The sequence below is a fragment of the Sinocyclocheilus anshuiensis genome, unplaced genomic scaffold, assembly GCF_001515605.1.
Source record: "Sinocyclocheilus anshuiensis isolate Anshui unplaced genomic scaffold, SAMN03320099.WGS_v1.1 scaffold658, whole genome shotgun sequence".
NCBI lineage: Eukaryota > Metazoa > Chordata > Actinopteri > Cypriniformes > Cyprinidae > Sinocyclocheilus > Sinocyclocheilus anshuiensis.
The window spans coordinates 195,371-209,695 of NW_015542402.1; the positions used below are offsets into that span (position 1 = coordinate 195,371).

The 14,325-nt window shown below is 36.3% G+C and overlaps 1 protein-coding gene across 1 annotated transcript; it reads right to left on the bottom strand.

The window, feature by feature from the left end:
- Positions 1 to 8,557: 8,557 nt before the first annotated feature.
- Positions 8,558 to 11,014, bottom strand: zcchc10 (zinc finger, CCHC domain containing 10). The gene is made up of 4 exons (XM_016492175.1): positions 10,898 to 11,014; positions 10,547 to 10,708; positions 9,842 to 9,886; positions 8,558 to 9,095 (listed from the first exon to the last, which is right to left on the bottom strand). Exons 1-4 carry the CDS (start codon positions 10,936 to 10,938, stop codon positions 8,861 to 8,863), a joined length of 483 nt encoding a protein of 160 aa, XP_016347661.1. The 5' UTR covers positions 10,939 to 11,014; the 3' UTR covers positions 8,558 to 8,860.
- Between the last annotated feature and the right edge of the window lie 3,311 nt (positions 11,015 to 14,325).

Below are 14,325 nucleotides of genomic sequence, written 5' to 3' on the forward strand. Positions count from 1 at the left end.
GTGCCAGAGTCACGCACACAAGCTACCAACCCAGAGCCTGGTGCATGTGCTGACTGCTTTACAGTCCGTGTTTCTGAAGTATGTTTAAGATGGGGAAAAATTGGGAAAACCTGGGGCAAAAAGGGCGGTGATTTTGTGAACGACTAATTTTCCAGAGCAAACAATCCAATTTTGATAGTAAACCATAACATGAAAAATCTGGGCAATATGTTGGTTAAAATGATATATAATGATAAATACAAATCCAATTTTCCAGTTTGAATTTGATGAGAGAGAAAACAATAACAGTGGAAAGCCTTCAATTGTGTTGTTCTGTCCTCATGTGCCACTCGCAAAAACCAACACAACGCCAGTTTAGTTGAACTAAAGAACGATGATTCATTTACATTAAAGGTTTGAATCAGCTTGACAAATCCTTCACAGAATAAATTTACTGAATCCACCTGAGCAGTCACAAAATCATCACCCTTTCAAGCATTTGTGTAGTGACGGCTCATAAACCTTTACTAGATATATTAATATTACTGACTGCTGGTGTGGAACTGACCCTTCACTAACCTTTGCGGTAAGGTTTACATACGTAGCCCACGTGTACTGCATCTGTAAAACAATGAGTTAATTACCGCAAGAAATGCAGAGTAATATCAGGATTAAAAATATAAATAAAATAGTATATAGTATAATAATCAGTTATAACAAAAAAATGAGTTTTTTTTATTTATATATATATATATATATATATATATATAGAGGCTCATTTTGTTTGTAAGTATATAAAGTAAGATCACTTATGGTTAAAATATGTTCTAATTGTATAATTTCTTGGTAAGCGATGATGAAGGGTAAATCTTTCAGGGCAAAATCTGATGTAAATAATGAAGAACATATTAATATTTCTTGGATTTAACACATTTGTGTACAAAGAAAGTGCTGCTGAATATTTTTCACTGGCTTTTCATAAACAATTTAGCCAAGTATGATGCACTGGATTCAGCTTGCAATTGCCATTACATATTAAAGGTATGCAGTTCTGTTTCGCTTTTGCATGTTTTCCTTTGCACTCCTGACACAAATTATTATATTACTATTGCCGGAGCATTTATAAAATCGTAGAACTGAGACCGAAGACTGTCGCTAAACCCTTAGATCCTTCAAAAGTTGCATAATTTGTTAACTTCAATAACATTTTTGCACAGTAGTGTGTATCGTAAACATAAGCAGAAGTAAACAAAATGATGTCAAACCTGAGGGCAGGTAAAATAGTTTAAACACCTATCAACTACAATTGGTCCATGATGATTTTTGGCTTTTTTTTTTATTATTGTTAAGTTATTCTGTTTGGCCGGTAAGTGTTGGGAACAGGACTTTTATTTTGACAGCACTGAGAACACTAACGTCTCGGCACAGTAGGGCTGTCAAAAAAAAATTCGAATTTCGAATATTCGTCGAATTTAAAATAAAAATCCACATTCGAATGCAAAAACGTAGCATTCGAATTTTAGGTGTGCGTCAGGCTGCTTTATCAGTGGCGCACGAGATGCGACGACGATGTAAGTGTCATTGCATTTTAATGTTTTTGTTAGCCTATCCAGTTGAACCCACTAGATGCGGCGCTGCTACGTTGTTCATTCAAAATATTGCGGGAAAAAAGAACATCAATGTGGAGATTATGTTGTTTACGTCAAAACCGAAAACAAGCCGTTCACACAGAACGCATATTTATCACATTTTCTAGAGGGACATCTATCACCGTTGCACTCGCGTCTCGCACGAGAGCCACATGTTTAGAAAGCCATGTAAAATTAAGTTAAGTACAAAATTCGAATTTAGTTTTTCAGCCATTTTGACAGCTCTACGGCATAGACGTATAGGAGTTTCTTTTGCTCTGTCTTCATTAGTTTACAGTCTTTATTTAACAGTTCTGTCCAATAATTTAAAGGCAAGTACTTTTTGCAAAATACTATCGGCATTCAACAAATACGCATTTTGATAAGTCTTTGAATATCCAATAAACATTCAATGTCACACATATTGCAAACTTTGTCAAATCCATCAGTTAGATGCATGTGCGATATATCCAGTTTGCCGCTGTGTCATATTCATGTAATATTCACTGCGTACTGTACGTGAAATTAGCGTCACCTGGCCTTTATTTGGGAAAATACGATTCCCAGTGTGCACAGACTTGTGTACTGTTAAAGTGTTCAATCATTCATGTTTTTATCAACATCTTTATTGACCATATAATAGGATTACAGAATCAATGTTTCTATGCGTAAAGAACAAAAAATAACTTTGCTATAGGTTTATAAAGTATTTTGACCTCTTGTGTTAAAGATCAAAGAAATGTTGATTTCTGAACGCATGACCCCTATAACCGTAACTCAGTCACCTGGAAAACTTTCCATATTATATGCACAGGAACCTCGGGCACAGCAACAAGAATAGTCGATTCAGTCTTGGAAAACAGGCTTTTACTCCTTTTACAGACTGGGACTTTACTGCAGTAAATGAATGCTTGCAGCTCTTCTGAGCTCATCCAGCCCTGCTTAAGCTGCAAACAACAACACCAAAAGTTTAAAAAAAAGTTGTTCTCAAAAATGAAAGATGTTGTAGCACGGCCTACATGCTGTAGACGCTTGTACAAATGGACAATGACAAAACATTGCAAAGTGTCACAACTGAAGCAGGAAGCCCTGCAGAGAGTCAAGACCCATAACGGCTTTCATACACGGGCTGTGTTGAGCTCAACAATACACCTTTTGTCACTGGCTTATCAATGAACATCGTGGTCTCTTCTGTGCGCACGTCTTCTGATGATAGCGTACGGGCAGGAGTCAGAGACAGTGTCAATGTGTGCGTGTTTATTTTGGTTACATAAGCAGCACAAGGTTTGTCCCAGATCCAGATACACATCTGTGCCGGGAGCCTGCAGGTCTGCATGAGTTAGCTGGGAAATTACACTGCGAATTACACGCCAGCTAATGTTTGGATGGCATACTGCACAGTATAGACTTTAAACTAAAAGTGTGCAACAATTTCTGAAAGTGGAATCCAGCAGATATTTTTCATTTTTTAATCTAAGTTTGTGTAAAAATGTGCTAACATTTGACAGTCTGGTAAAATAATGAATCAATAAAAAATATGCTAAAAGTCATGGAGGATTTTAATCCAGTGTAACGGTGCCTGTTTTTAGCAGCACTGTTTCCGGAAGTATTTCCCCCCCCCCATTTATTTTTCCCATATGGATTTAAAAAAAATCTTTGTTAAAGAGTTAAAAGCCATGAACCAGGAGAATCACACCATTACAAATAAATAAATAAATAAAAGTAGTATTTGAAAAATCAGACAAAAAAGTACAAGGTTCAAGACTGTATACTTAAAGGGATAGTTCACCCAAAAATGAAAATTCTGTCATTAATTACTCACCCTCATGTCGTTTCAAACCAGTAAGACCTTCGTTCATCTTCGGAACACAAATTAAGATATTTTTGATGGAATCTGAGAGCTGTCTGACCCTGCATAGACAGCAACACAACTGAAATGTTCCCAAGACCAGAACCGTAGCAAGGAGATCTGTAAAATAATCCATGTTCAAGTTCAAGTTCATTTTATTTGTAGAGCACATATACAACAGCCACCAGGCTGACCAAAGTGCTTTCCAGAAGAGCAACAAGGGGTTCTCAAACATGTGACATCAGGGGTTCAACCGTAATTTTACGAAGCTACGAGAATATTTTTTGTGTCACGCCGGATCGGTTTCCTATGTTGTTGTGATTTGATCTGAACGAAAACAGTGTATCCGTGTGGCGCAGCTGACACAGAACAGCATACGCGGTTTACTTCCAGCGGATATTCTCCAAAACGGCACCAGGGTGATGCGGAGGAGACGAATTGTTGAATAAAGTCGTTTTTTTTTTACTTTTGCGCACAAAAAGTATTCTTGTAGCTTCGCAAAATTACGGTTGAACCCCTGATATCACATGGATTATTTTACAGATCTCCTTGCTACGGTTCTGGTCTTGGGAACATTTCAGTTGTGTTGCTGTCTATGCAGGGTCAGACAGCTCTCAGATTCCATCAAAAATATCTTAATTTGTGTTCCGAAGATGAACGAAGGTCTTATGGATTTGAAACGACACGAGGGTGAGTAATTAATGACAGAATTTTCATTTTTGGGTGAACTAACCCTTTAATGGCTTTAGTGAGGGAAAGAACTAATCCCATGAAGCATTGCGAATGGCAATCAAATTAAGAACAACAGATGATGTATAACTCTTATTTTATAGATGTTGATTATAGAAACAAGTTTTAAATTGTTTATTGCAAAACACACACACACACACACTGCTGTTCAAAAGTTTGGGATCAGTAAGATTTTTAAAAGTTTTTTACAGAAGTTTCTTCTGCTCATTAAGGCTACATTTATTTGATCAAAAATACAGAAAAGAAACAGTACGATTGTGTAAAATTATTGCAATTTAAAATACATTTTCTAAAATATATCTTCTAAAATGTTTTTTATTTTAATATACTTTAAACTATTATTTATTTCTGTGATCAAAGCTGTATTTTCAGCATCATTACTCCAGTCTTCAGTGTCACACAATCCTTCAGAAATCATTCTAATATAGCTGATTTCAAAGCTGGAAACAGCTGTGCAGCTACATATTTTTTTTTTGGAACGTGATACTTTTTTCAGGATTCTTTGATGAATAAAATCTTTTACATATTTATAAATATTTATATATTTTTAATAAATCTTTTGTAACAATCTACACTACCATTCAAAAGTTTGGGCTCGGTCATTTTTTTTTCTTTTTTATTGAAATTCATATTTTTATTCAGCAAGGATGTGTTAAATTGATTAAAAAAAGGGATAGTAAACACTTACATTGTTAGAAAAGATTTATATTTTAAGTAAATGCTGTTCTTTTTAACTTTTTATTCATCAAAGAATCCTGGAAAAAAGTATCACAGGTTCCAAAAAATATGAAGCAGCACAACAGTTTCCAGCACTGAAACAGAATCACGGGTAGTTTCCCACCAGGAATTCTACTGTTAAACATGATTATTTGAAATTAATCAGACAAATAGCCTAGACAAAAAGCATATACCACTGATTAACAACTTCATAGCTCACAGTAGGTCTGTATTTAAAGCTTTCTAAGTTCATGTTAAAAATCAGTTCCAGTATGGAAAAAAAGAATAAACCGGATTTTTACTTGCGGAACCCTACTGTTGGACTGTATGGAAGGTGAGATTGAACCATTGCATTGTGGGATACAGTAGCCAGCGCAGTGCATTCTGATCTTTACTTCACACTCAAAAACAATAGGTCTTATTTATAACTCACCATGCATTTCATACTCTCATTCAACGGCCTAGTAGCCACTATCAACATGAAAATTTATTTGCACCCAATTTTTTTTTGCATGCTTTCTCAATTTTGTATAGCACTGAAGTGTATATCAAGAACTTTCGCTGATCGTAAAGTACCATAAACCACCTTTTTTGGGGGGAGAGATTCTTAGCAGGCTATACAGTCATTTACCCCCCCCCGTACCTTTTGGAGTTGGTTTAACTAGTTAGCTCAAATTAGTGATGCCTTGTAAAAAGCCTCTGATGTTGAATCATCTAAAAATCCTCTGGGTTACGTGCTAACGGAAAGTCTTGTCATGTATAACTTGAGATTCTTTAAATCGGCTTGCGTTCATCCTACATACAATGTATAATCCCTCCCTTATCATTCAGACACTCGTGAACACTAGTAAACCTCCCTTAGTGTATATTTGTATAGCACTGAAGTGGTGCTCGTCCAGAAAAGCAAGACGCTGATGCACTCTTGCGTTACCCTTTGGACTGAGAATACACACTCCCTAATCACTAAAGCTAACACCCTACGAGGTCCACTTTGCAGGGCAGCAGGGAAAACTGGAACGCACCACAAATACAGCAGGTAATCAGAGTATTCGTTGCATAAAGAAAATTTGCATACTACACAGAGCACATCTACTCTAGACCACAGTGAGTAATAGGAAGACTGCTACAGTAGTATGCAACTCCAAACGCAGCCTTGTTCCTGCTCTAGCTACTGACTTTAAAATGGCCTCCAAACATGGATAATGATGCAATAGATTTGCCCTAAAAAGTACACTAAAGATGGTATATCATATGGACAGAATAAAAAGCACACTAACAACTATCAAGCCAACAAACACTGCTGAATTACTCTCAAATATACCACACCTAAACAACTCATTTTATTTTGCTCTTTAACTCAGTTAATCCCAAATAAAACGATTAAATACAACCAAATGCGAAGCATTCACAACAGCACCTAGTCTGAACCGAATTGAGGTTATCTTTAAACTCTATTCGTCAAGCTACTGCCGTCGGGACCGTGTTTACATTTTGTCAGAGTTGGTGACGCCCAGCGACTTCCGCTGAAGGTGAAACATTGTAACGCCGTGACGTCGTTGAAGCACTAACGTCACAGTCAAAAAAAGTAACAAGATACAGTGCGGGGGTCAAAAGTTCACAGAATATATTACTACTTATTAATAATAATAATCAACCAGTAGAGCTACTGAACTAGTCAATGAGGTGTGTTTACGTGACCACTCCATTAGCATTTAGCGACTGTGTAGAAGGTAAAAACTGAATGTAAACGAAGTTGAATTAGCTTAAATGACGTAGAAGCCCATTTCTAGTAATAAACATGCCAAAAATGGCATCAAAGAGCAACGCTGCATCCGAGAGCGCTAGATATACAGGAATCGTCTAATAACACGTTTGCAATCACGAACTGACCACACGATGATTTCTGACCGAAAACTGATTTAAAAAGAATAAAAGGTTGTTTCTAAGCATGCTTTGTCGAGTCGATGGCATGTGAGCGAGGGTTCAGGATTGGACAGCTCGCATGTAGAAAGAGGAACAACGCTAGCTCTGCTTCGTTAACAACTTGTTACAATTGATCTCATGAATAAAGCATCAAATGTTACTGTATGTGCGTGAGCGTGGATCTTTTCAATTATGTAATCGCCCGATTTATGGCCCGCTTACCTCTTGGCTTCTTTTAGGCCCGAAGCATTCTAGCTATGAAAGCCTTTCCCTTTGTCTCAGTCCGCTTCCACTGATCTGCTGTCGCGTCCCAATAAATGTGTCAGCCACCAACAAGAAACACGAAAATGCTCTAAAAGACACAGCTTGTTTAAGTGAGCCATACCGCCGAGGGTCGTCTGCTCGTCATGGTTGTGTCGGACCGATTTTTCCAGCAGATCACGATCACTTTGAGGAGATCATCGCGCATCTGGCTGATGTCGTAAACTAACCTGGTCACGTGACGAGAGCGTCCTACAGAAGGGCTGCGTCTCAAATCCAGACTGCAGACTACCTAGACAGCATTTGCGGCCGTTCTCAGACACCTCAGAATTTGTTTTTTTTCATGATTTCAGTTTCTATTACGTGTCTAAAAACCGTTACTTTTAAACTCATAGCTACTCAACAATTGAACGTTTTTATATAGTTTAATAAATCGGATTTTTTTTTATCCGTTCAAATAATAATCGATTGCTATTTTGTGATTTTTCAAATATTAATTCCCTGTACGTTCATTTTGACGCAATAACTAAATCGCTGGACTATGGTATAAACATGATGTATATTCTTAATGTTTTAATTAGTGCTGTCAAATCGATTAATCGCATCCAAAATACGTTTTTGATTAGAAATATTTACGTGTATATGCATATATGTATATATATGATTTATATTATATAAATATATATTACATGCATTTCTTAAATATATACATGTATTTACACATGCATATAAAAATACACAGTACACACACATATATCATGTAAACAAAAACTTTTATTTTGGATGCGATTAACTGATTTGAGAGCCCTAGTTTTAATAAAAATCATTATTTTGCCATTATATTTGTGTAGCAGACTAAATGGTTGTAAATGTATTTTCATCAAGCAATGTCTAACTATTAAGTCTGCAGTGATATGAGCTCAGGATATTCTGATCATCCGTTGTTTTTTTATTAAGGAATGTGTAAAAACATACGGCTGCAAATGAAACATTCTTTGTGATTTTCTTATGAGACGTGCTACATTTTCAACAGATTATTTGATATTGCTAATTTCGCATTTACATCATGTCCCACAATAGGTGCATTTCTTTCTGTAAGAAATCTATTTATTTTATAAGACCATCTTAAAATGAAGACCATGTTAATACGCCTCAACCTACTTCATGGTCATTCTTTAAAAATATATATATATATGGTCAAAAAGATGTGAAATAAATCAACTGATGTTGTTATGAATGAATAAATTATTGCAGTATTTTAACTGTTTGAGACACCACTACACTCTGCCACGGAGAGAAAACAAAGTTGTAAATAAGCACAATAGGTGCATTTCTTTCTGTAAGAAATCAATTTATTTTATAAGACCATCTTAAAATGAAGACCATGTTAATACGCCTCAACCTACTTCATGGTCATTCTTTAAAAAAATATATATATATATATGGTCAAAAAGATGTGAAATAAATCAACTGATGTTGTTATGAATGAATAAATTATTGCAGTATTTTAACTGTTTGAGACACCACTACACTCTGCCACGGAGAGAAAACAAAGTTGTAAATAAGCAAATGTAACAGTGGATGTGTTTGATTTTCACATTCTACTAAATATGAGAATATACATAAATATATATCTCAATTTCTTTACATACATGACTTCCCACCCTACTCTCACATATTCAATACCAAAGTGACAGTCAGTACTCTCAATGTATATGACAAGTTCTGTATTCGAATCAGATGAAATGGACCCTCATTTCTTCTTTCTCTTCTTTGGAGGTCCCTGATCAGAACTGCTTGAGGAATCGGAATCAGAGTCAGAACTGGAGGAAGACGAGGAGGAGGAGGAAGGGCTGGAGCCGTCATCGCTGTCACTGCTACTGTCTTCAGACGAGGATGAGGAGCTCGAGGAACCGCTGCTGTCCGAGGAAGAGTCGCTGGAAGAGCTGGACGAATCACTACTGCCGCTGCTGGAACTGGAGGAGGACCTAAAAGAAAACAGCAGATGCAATAATGCTACTTTATACCACAGTGGCCCAAATCTGTGTTTGTTCCTCATGTGGCACAGATCAGTTGTTAAGTTGGCAATGTGAACAACAAACAATTGAAATCTGACTTTTTTTTTCACTTCTGATCTGCGCCACTTTCATATGTGGAAATATATCTCTGATACATAACAGTTTTGCAGGTCAGAGGTGCAATGGAAAGGTGTTGTTAATTATTAATAAACATATTGATTGAATAATTATTATATAATTAATCAATTGTAACAATAGATAATAATGACAAAAACAATCAGCTACAAAACCCAACTCTAACATTAGTTCAAATTAATATTACACTGCTAAACGTTTCTTTAATTCAAATGTACTACATTCGTTATTATACTTCTGAAACAGTGTTCAAACTTTGAAATCATCCAACAACAAAAAAATCATCATAATAAATATAAAGATCAATGAATCTAAATCGTTTATTGTTTTGGACAGAAATAACTAATATGCTATTAACTTTATAGTTGTGCAAAACATTTTTAAAACCCCTACAAGTGCAATTAAATTAAATTCATACCAGACCTAGCATGCAAGAAAAACATTAGTTTATTGGTTCCCTCAAAGTAACTTTATAGATATAACGTTGCGAAATTTCACTTTGTAAAAGTGCATCAATCATGCATTAATCATAACATGTTTATATAGATAACACTGGCGTTCCCAAAAAGACAATGACTCACCTTTTTTTCTTTGTTTTTTTCTCACTGCGTGGTATTATTCCAGCTCTAAAAAGTGTCAAGAAAGTAGAGTTTAAATGTGACTAATAACACCGCTCTGCATCATATTTGCTGAATCAAATCCAATACTAATTTCATCCTAATTTTGGGGTGCCAATTCCAAAAATAGTGCATGTTTTGCTCGAGCATGTCACACTCAATACAATATACATTAAAAATCTTACTGATCCCAAACTTCATATATATATAATTTGAAATCCTCATTCTTATTTTGCGGGAAAAAAAAAAAAAAAAGTGATGGAAAGCATTTATTGATATTTTAGAACTCAGCATTGTCAAATTAGGTAACATTAGGCCTTTTTTACCAGCATATAAGAAATTCAAAATGCAGGGCTTTGTAGGAATTATTCAAAACCAAACGGAATTAATAAAGTTGTCTGTATTGATTGTGGTTTTCCATTCTATAGCAATGCATGCAGTGTTCTGCATTCTGCGCTTTCGCCTGTAGATGTCGCTGTGCGTCAAAGAACGTCATTGAAACGCGACAAAAAAGGCCCTATTAGAACTACACGAGATTTCCGAACTAGAAATATTCGTAATATATACGCGAGTTATTATCGAAGGGCCTTGACTTATAAATCAGCAACTCATACGTTCAATATTACTACTCAAGTGTGTGAACGTTTTGTGTTTTGTCGCGTTTCTAACCCCAAATCATCCGAAGGATTGTTCTCCTTGTCTTTGAGTCTCTTTTTTAACTCGGCTGTCCTGGAAGGTCTATAAAGATACTTTCGTTTCCCAGTGCACTCATAAGACCAGTGTCCGTACTCCAGGCATTTCTGACAGCGAACATGTTGTTTATTAGCCTCCCTGTGGGAATAACGATGCAAGAAGATCAACACAACAGACCCTTGAGAGTATAACAAAACGACTTGAAACTTGATATTAAAACAACACAAACTCAAATAGACGACTACAGAAATAATTAACACAACGAATACGTTACAAATGTAATTTATTACTCAACTCCAAACTCGTATAATGTGTAAAATAACTCACGCTTGTCTCCGAGCGATCAGTCTATGCATGGGAGTCGCCATTTTGGATGCGATCGTGCGATTCTGTCTTCCGGTTTATTCTGTCTTCTTCCGGCCATCTAAAGCTTGGGAGAGTCTTCATCTGTCTGACTGTTTTCACAGTCAATTTGCTCTATTAAGGTGACTATAAAGGTAAACATGTAGTAAGTCAATATAAACCGTGAAGGCCTTGGCACCAATACATTTTATGGTACAATTACACAAACACTTTTGCCCCCTCGATAGCTAGTTGTGGTTTAGAAATTGACTTCAAAAACTAAACATCACCTGAGAAAATACATTTTATTACATTCAAAACTCAGAAAGTCAAAACAAATGGTTTCCGATTATATTGTGTCGTGTGTTATCTAGGCGAATTATTGCGTTATTATTCGTAAATATAGTCGCGCAATCTCATTATCATCTGCAAATTGTATATTTGAAACTGCTAAATTATTATAATTAGGGGTGCACATAAGTGGTGGAGCTGTGCATGCGCGACCAAAATAAAAAAAAATGCGATGTGTAAATATGTTCATACCGCTCATTTACGTACCGACATTGTTGACAGTAGAATTAGTATGTCCCAAACCATAGTACCTTGAAAATGAGTATGCCATAAGGTGTGTCTCATTTCGAAGGTTGCGTGCTCTGTGGTACAACACTCCACACATTGATGTTTTTGTATTGGTTGGCCTGTGGTGCATCTTACAGGGTTGTGTCACAGGCTTTTGGGATGCCACAGCCAATTATACACAGAGTGGCTGATGAAGTCATGGCAATTTTGCCAAAGGTTGTGGCCCTACCAAAGTCAGAACAACACCTGCTCCAGGTTGGTGCAGGCTTTGCTTCTCTCACCAATCACCAGGCATTTGGTAAAGCTGTTGGAGCCATTGATGGATGCCCTGTGAGAATAAAACCACCAGCTGGCCCTGATGGACAGTGTTATAAAAACAGAAAGCTGTTTGCCTCCATCCTGCTTCAAGGGATATGCGACCATCGAGGGGCATTTTTGTAGGGTACCCCGGGAGTGTCCATGAATCACGGGTGCTTAAGAACAGCCCCATTTACAGCCAGGCAAAGTATCCAGCTCAGGGCTTTTTCCTCCTCGGTGATGGTGGGTACCCTTGCACATTATTATGACACCTTTTAAGAATCCAGCCTCACCATCTACTCAGCACTTCAATGCACATTTTTCCACAGGCCACTCATTGAATGATGAAGACGCAATTTAGAGCCATCTTCCTTCAAGCACTTGAAGTGCATCCAACGTTTGCACCAAAGGTTGCATTATTTTTCTTTATATTTGACTTTTACTTAACACACAGCTTCAATGTCAGATAAAAGAATTGACAATGTAGGGTGACAGAATGCCGTTTTCATATTTGTGTGAATACCGGTGATAGCGTCATGCACTATACTGCACGACATCTGCCTTGGTGTTGGTGATATTATACCACCAGACGACAGCCAAGAGGAAGAGGAAGATGATGTGAAGGTATGCAATCTAAGGGAGGCAGTATCTGGTGCAGCAAGTGTCTGCCTTACAGGATGTCAACCAGGACCATGACCATCATCCTAATTAAAAAAGTAAGTTGAACACACTAAATACAATATAATTGGCTACAAATACTGATTTTGAAATGAACTAGATACTTACCTATACTTAAAGGGGTCTACCTAAAACGGCTCGTTCTAACACGCCCCCACATGTCTACGTCACGCGTATACTTAACATTAATATAGTAAGCAGTGTTGTGGAAAGTTACTTTTAAAAGTAAGCATTACAATATTGCGTTACTCCATAAAAAAGTAACTAATTACATTACTTAGTTACTTTGTATGGAAAGTAATGCGTTACGTTACTTTTGCGTTACTTTAAAATCTGGACAAGGCTTGCTTGTTTGTTTTTAAAATAAAAAAGTTCTATTTTTGGCAAATATAAAAGCCTTTTCACACCAAAAGTGAAATGAATAAGCCTCAGACTGAAGGGAAAGTAAATGTACGTCCGTACAGTAGAATGCAGAAGCAGACATTTCAAAACACTTCAGCAGTAAAAAAAGACACACAAATGTTTGTCTAGAGTAATTTGTGCTTATTAATACGGTTGAACTGGATCATCGAATATCAGAAGCAAAAACATTGGTTAATAGAATGGGATTAAATACATAAAGGATATTTGTGTTGTTTAACATTTAATTATTGCAGGTTTGCGTCATATTCTGAGTTGCATTATTTGTATTCATTTTGAGCAATACTGAATCTGTGTTTTTTTTTTGTGTGAGTGAGATGAATTAATGCATATTCATATTTATTTTAGATCTACAGTAACATCTTCTGATTTCTCTCAACATGGGGACAGGAGAGCTGTCAGTCAATAAATTGGAAAAAAAAGTAACTCGCGTTACTTATTTGAAAAAGTAACTCAGATATTCTCTTGTAAATTAAAAAAGTAATGTGTTACTTTACTAGTTACTTAAAAAAAGTAATCTGATTACGTAACTTACGTTACTTGTAATGCGTTATCCCCAACACTGATAGTAAGTTTATACAGCATTCCAACTGATTAACTTTTCATGGAATTTTGAAATCCTTAACCCAGTATACCGTTTTTTTCTTCTGTTTGTTCTAAGGCTTACTAGGAAGTCAGCATGAGAACTCACACAACACATGGCATCTTTAGCACTTTTTTATCTTTTATTTTTTGTAAATGTGTAACCAAAGATATTTATTCATTAATGAATGTGTTTAGCCATTTAGAATTTATTCATTTATACATTTAGTCATATGTTGACAATAGAATTACCTTTTAAATATTTGTAACATTTGTAAGTAAATATTGTAAATATTTCTATTAATACATTTTATCAATTGGTTTTTTGAGTAAATTAAAGAGCCTATCACTCCTTGCCCTGTCTTCTGCATCTCTCCTTTCTTCCCACTCCTTCTGGCATGCCATGTCTTCCTTCAGTAGCTCAAGAAGAGGATCTGAATGTTTTTTTCTCTTTCTTGGCCGTGCTGACTGCTCTATCCCTGCCCTATCCTCCTGTGCTGCTTCCTGGGTATGCTCAACAGAACTACAACCTGGCCGTGGTTCGTCATCAGGCAGTGAAGCAATGAGAACAGGCCTCTGACCCAACATCTCATCCATCAGAGCAAACCAGGTTTCAACAGTTGGCTTGCATTGTTCAGGCCCTCACCTGACCCTGGATGTTTGCATTCCTAGGCTAAAAAAGGCATAAATAACATTAAAAATCTTAATAGCATTAAAGTTCTTAAAGGGATAGTTCACCCAAAAATGAAAATTCTGTCATCATTTACTCACCCTCATGTCTTTCCAAACCTGTATGAGTTGCTTTCTAATGATGACAGAATTTTCATTTTTGGGTGAACTGTTCCTTTAAGTTTGTA

Bases quoted from the DNA above. Each gene is read 5' to 3' on its own strand.
- zcchc10 (XM_016492175.1), bottom strand. From the start codon at position 10,938: ATGGCGACTCCCATGCATAGACTGATCGCTCGGAGACAAGC. The intron at 10,709-10,897 runs GTGAGTTATTTT...TTATTCCCACAG, and splicing joins CTGATCGCTCGGAGACAAGC to GGAGGCTAATAAACAACATG. The intron at 9,887-10,546 runs GTTAGAAACGCG...GACACTTTTTAG, and splicing joins AATCCTTCGGATGATTTGGG to AGCTGGAATAATACCACGCA.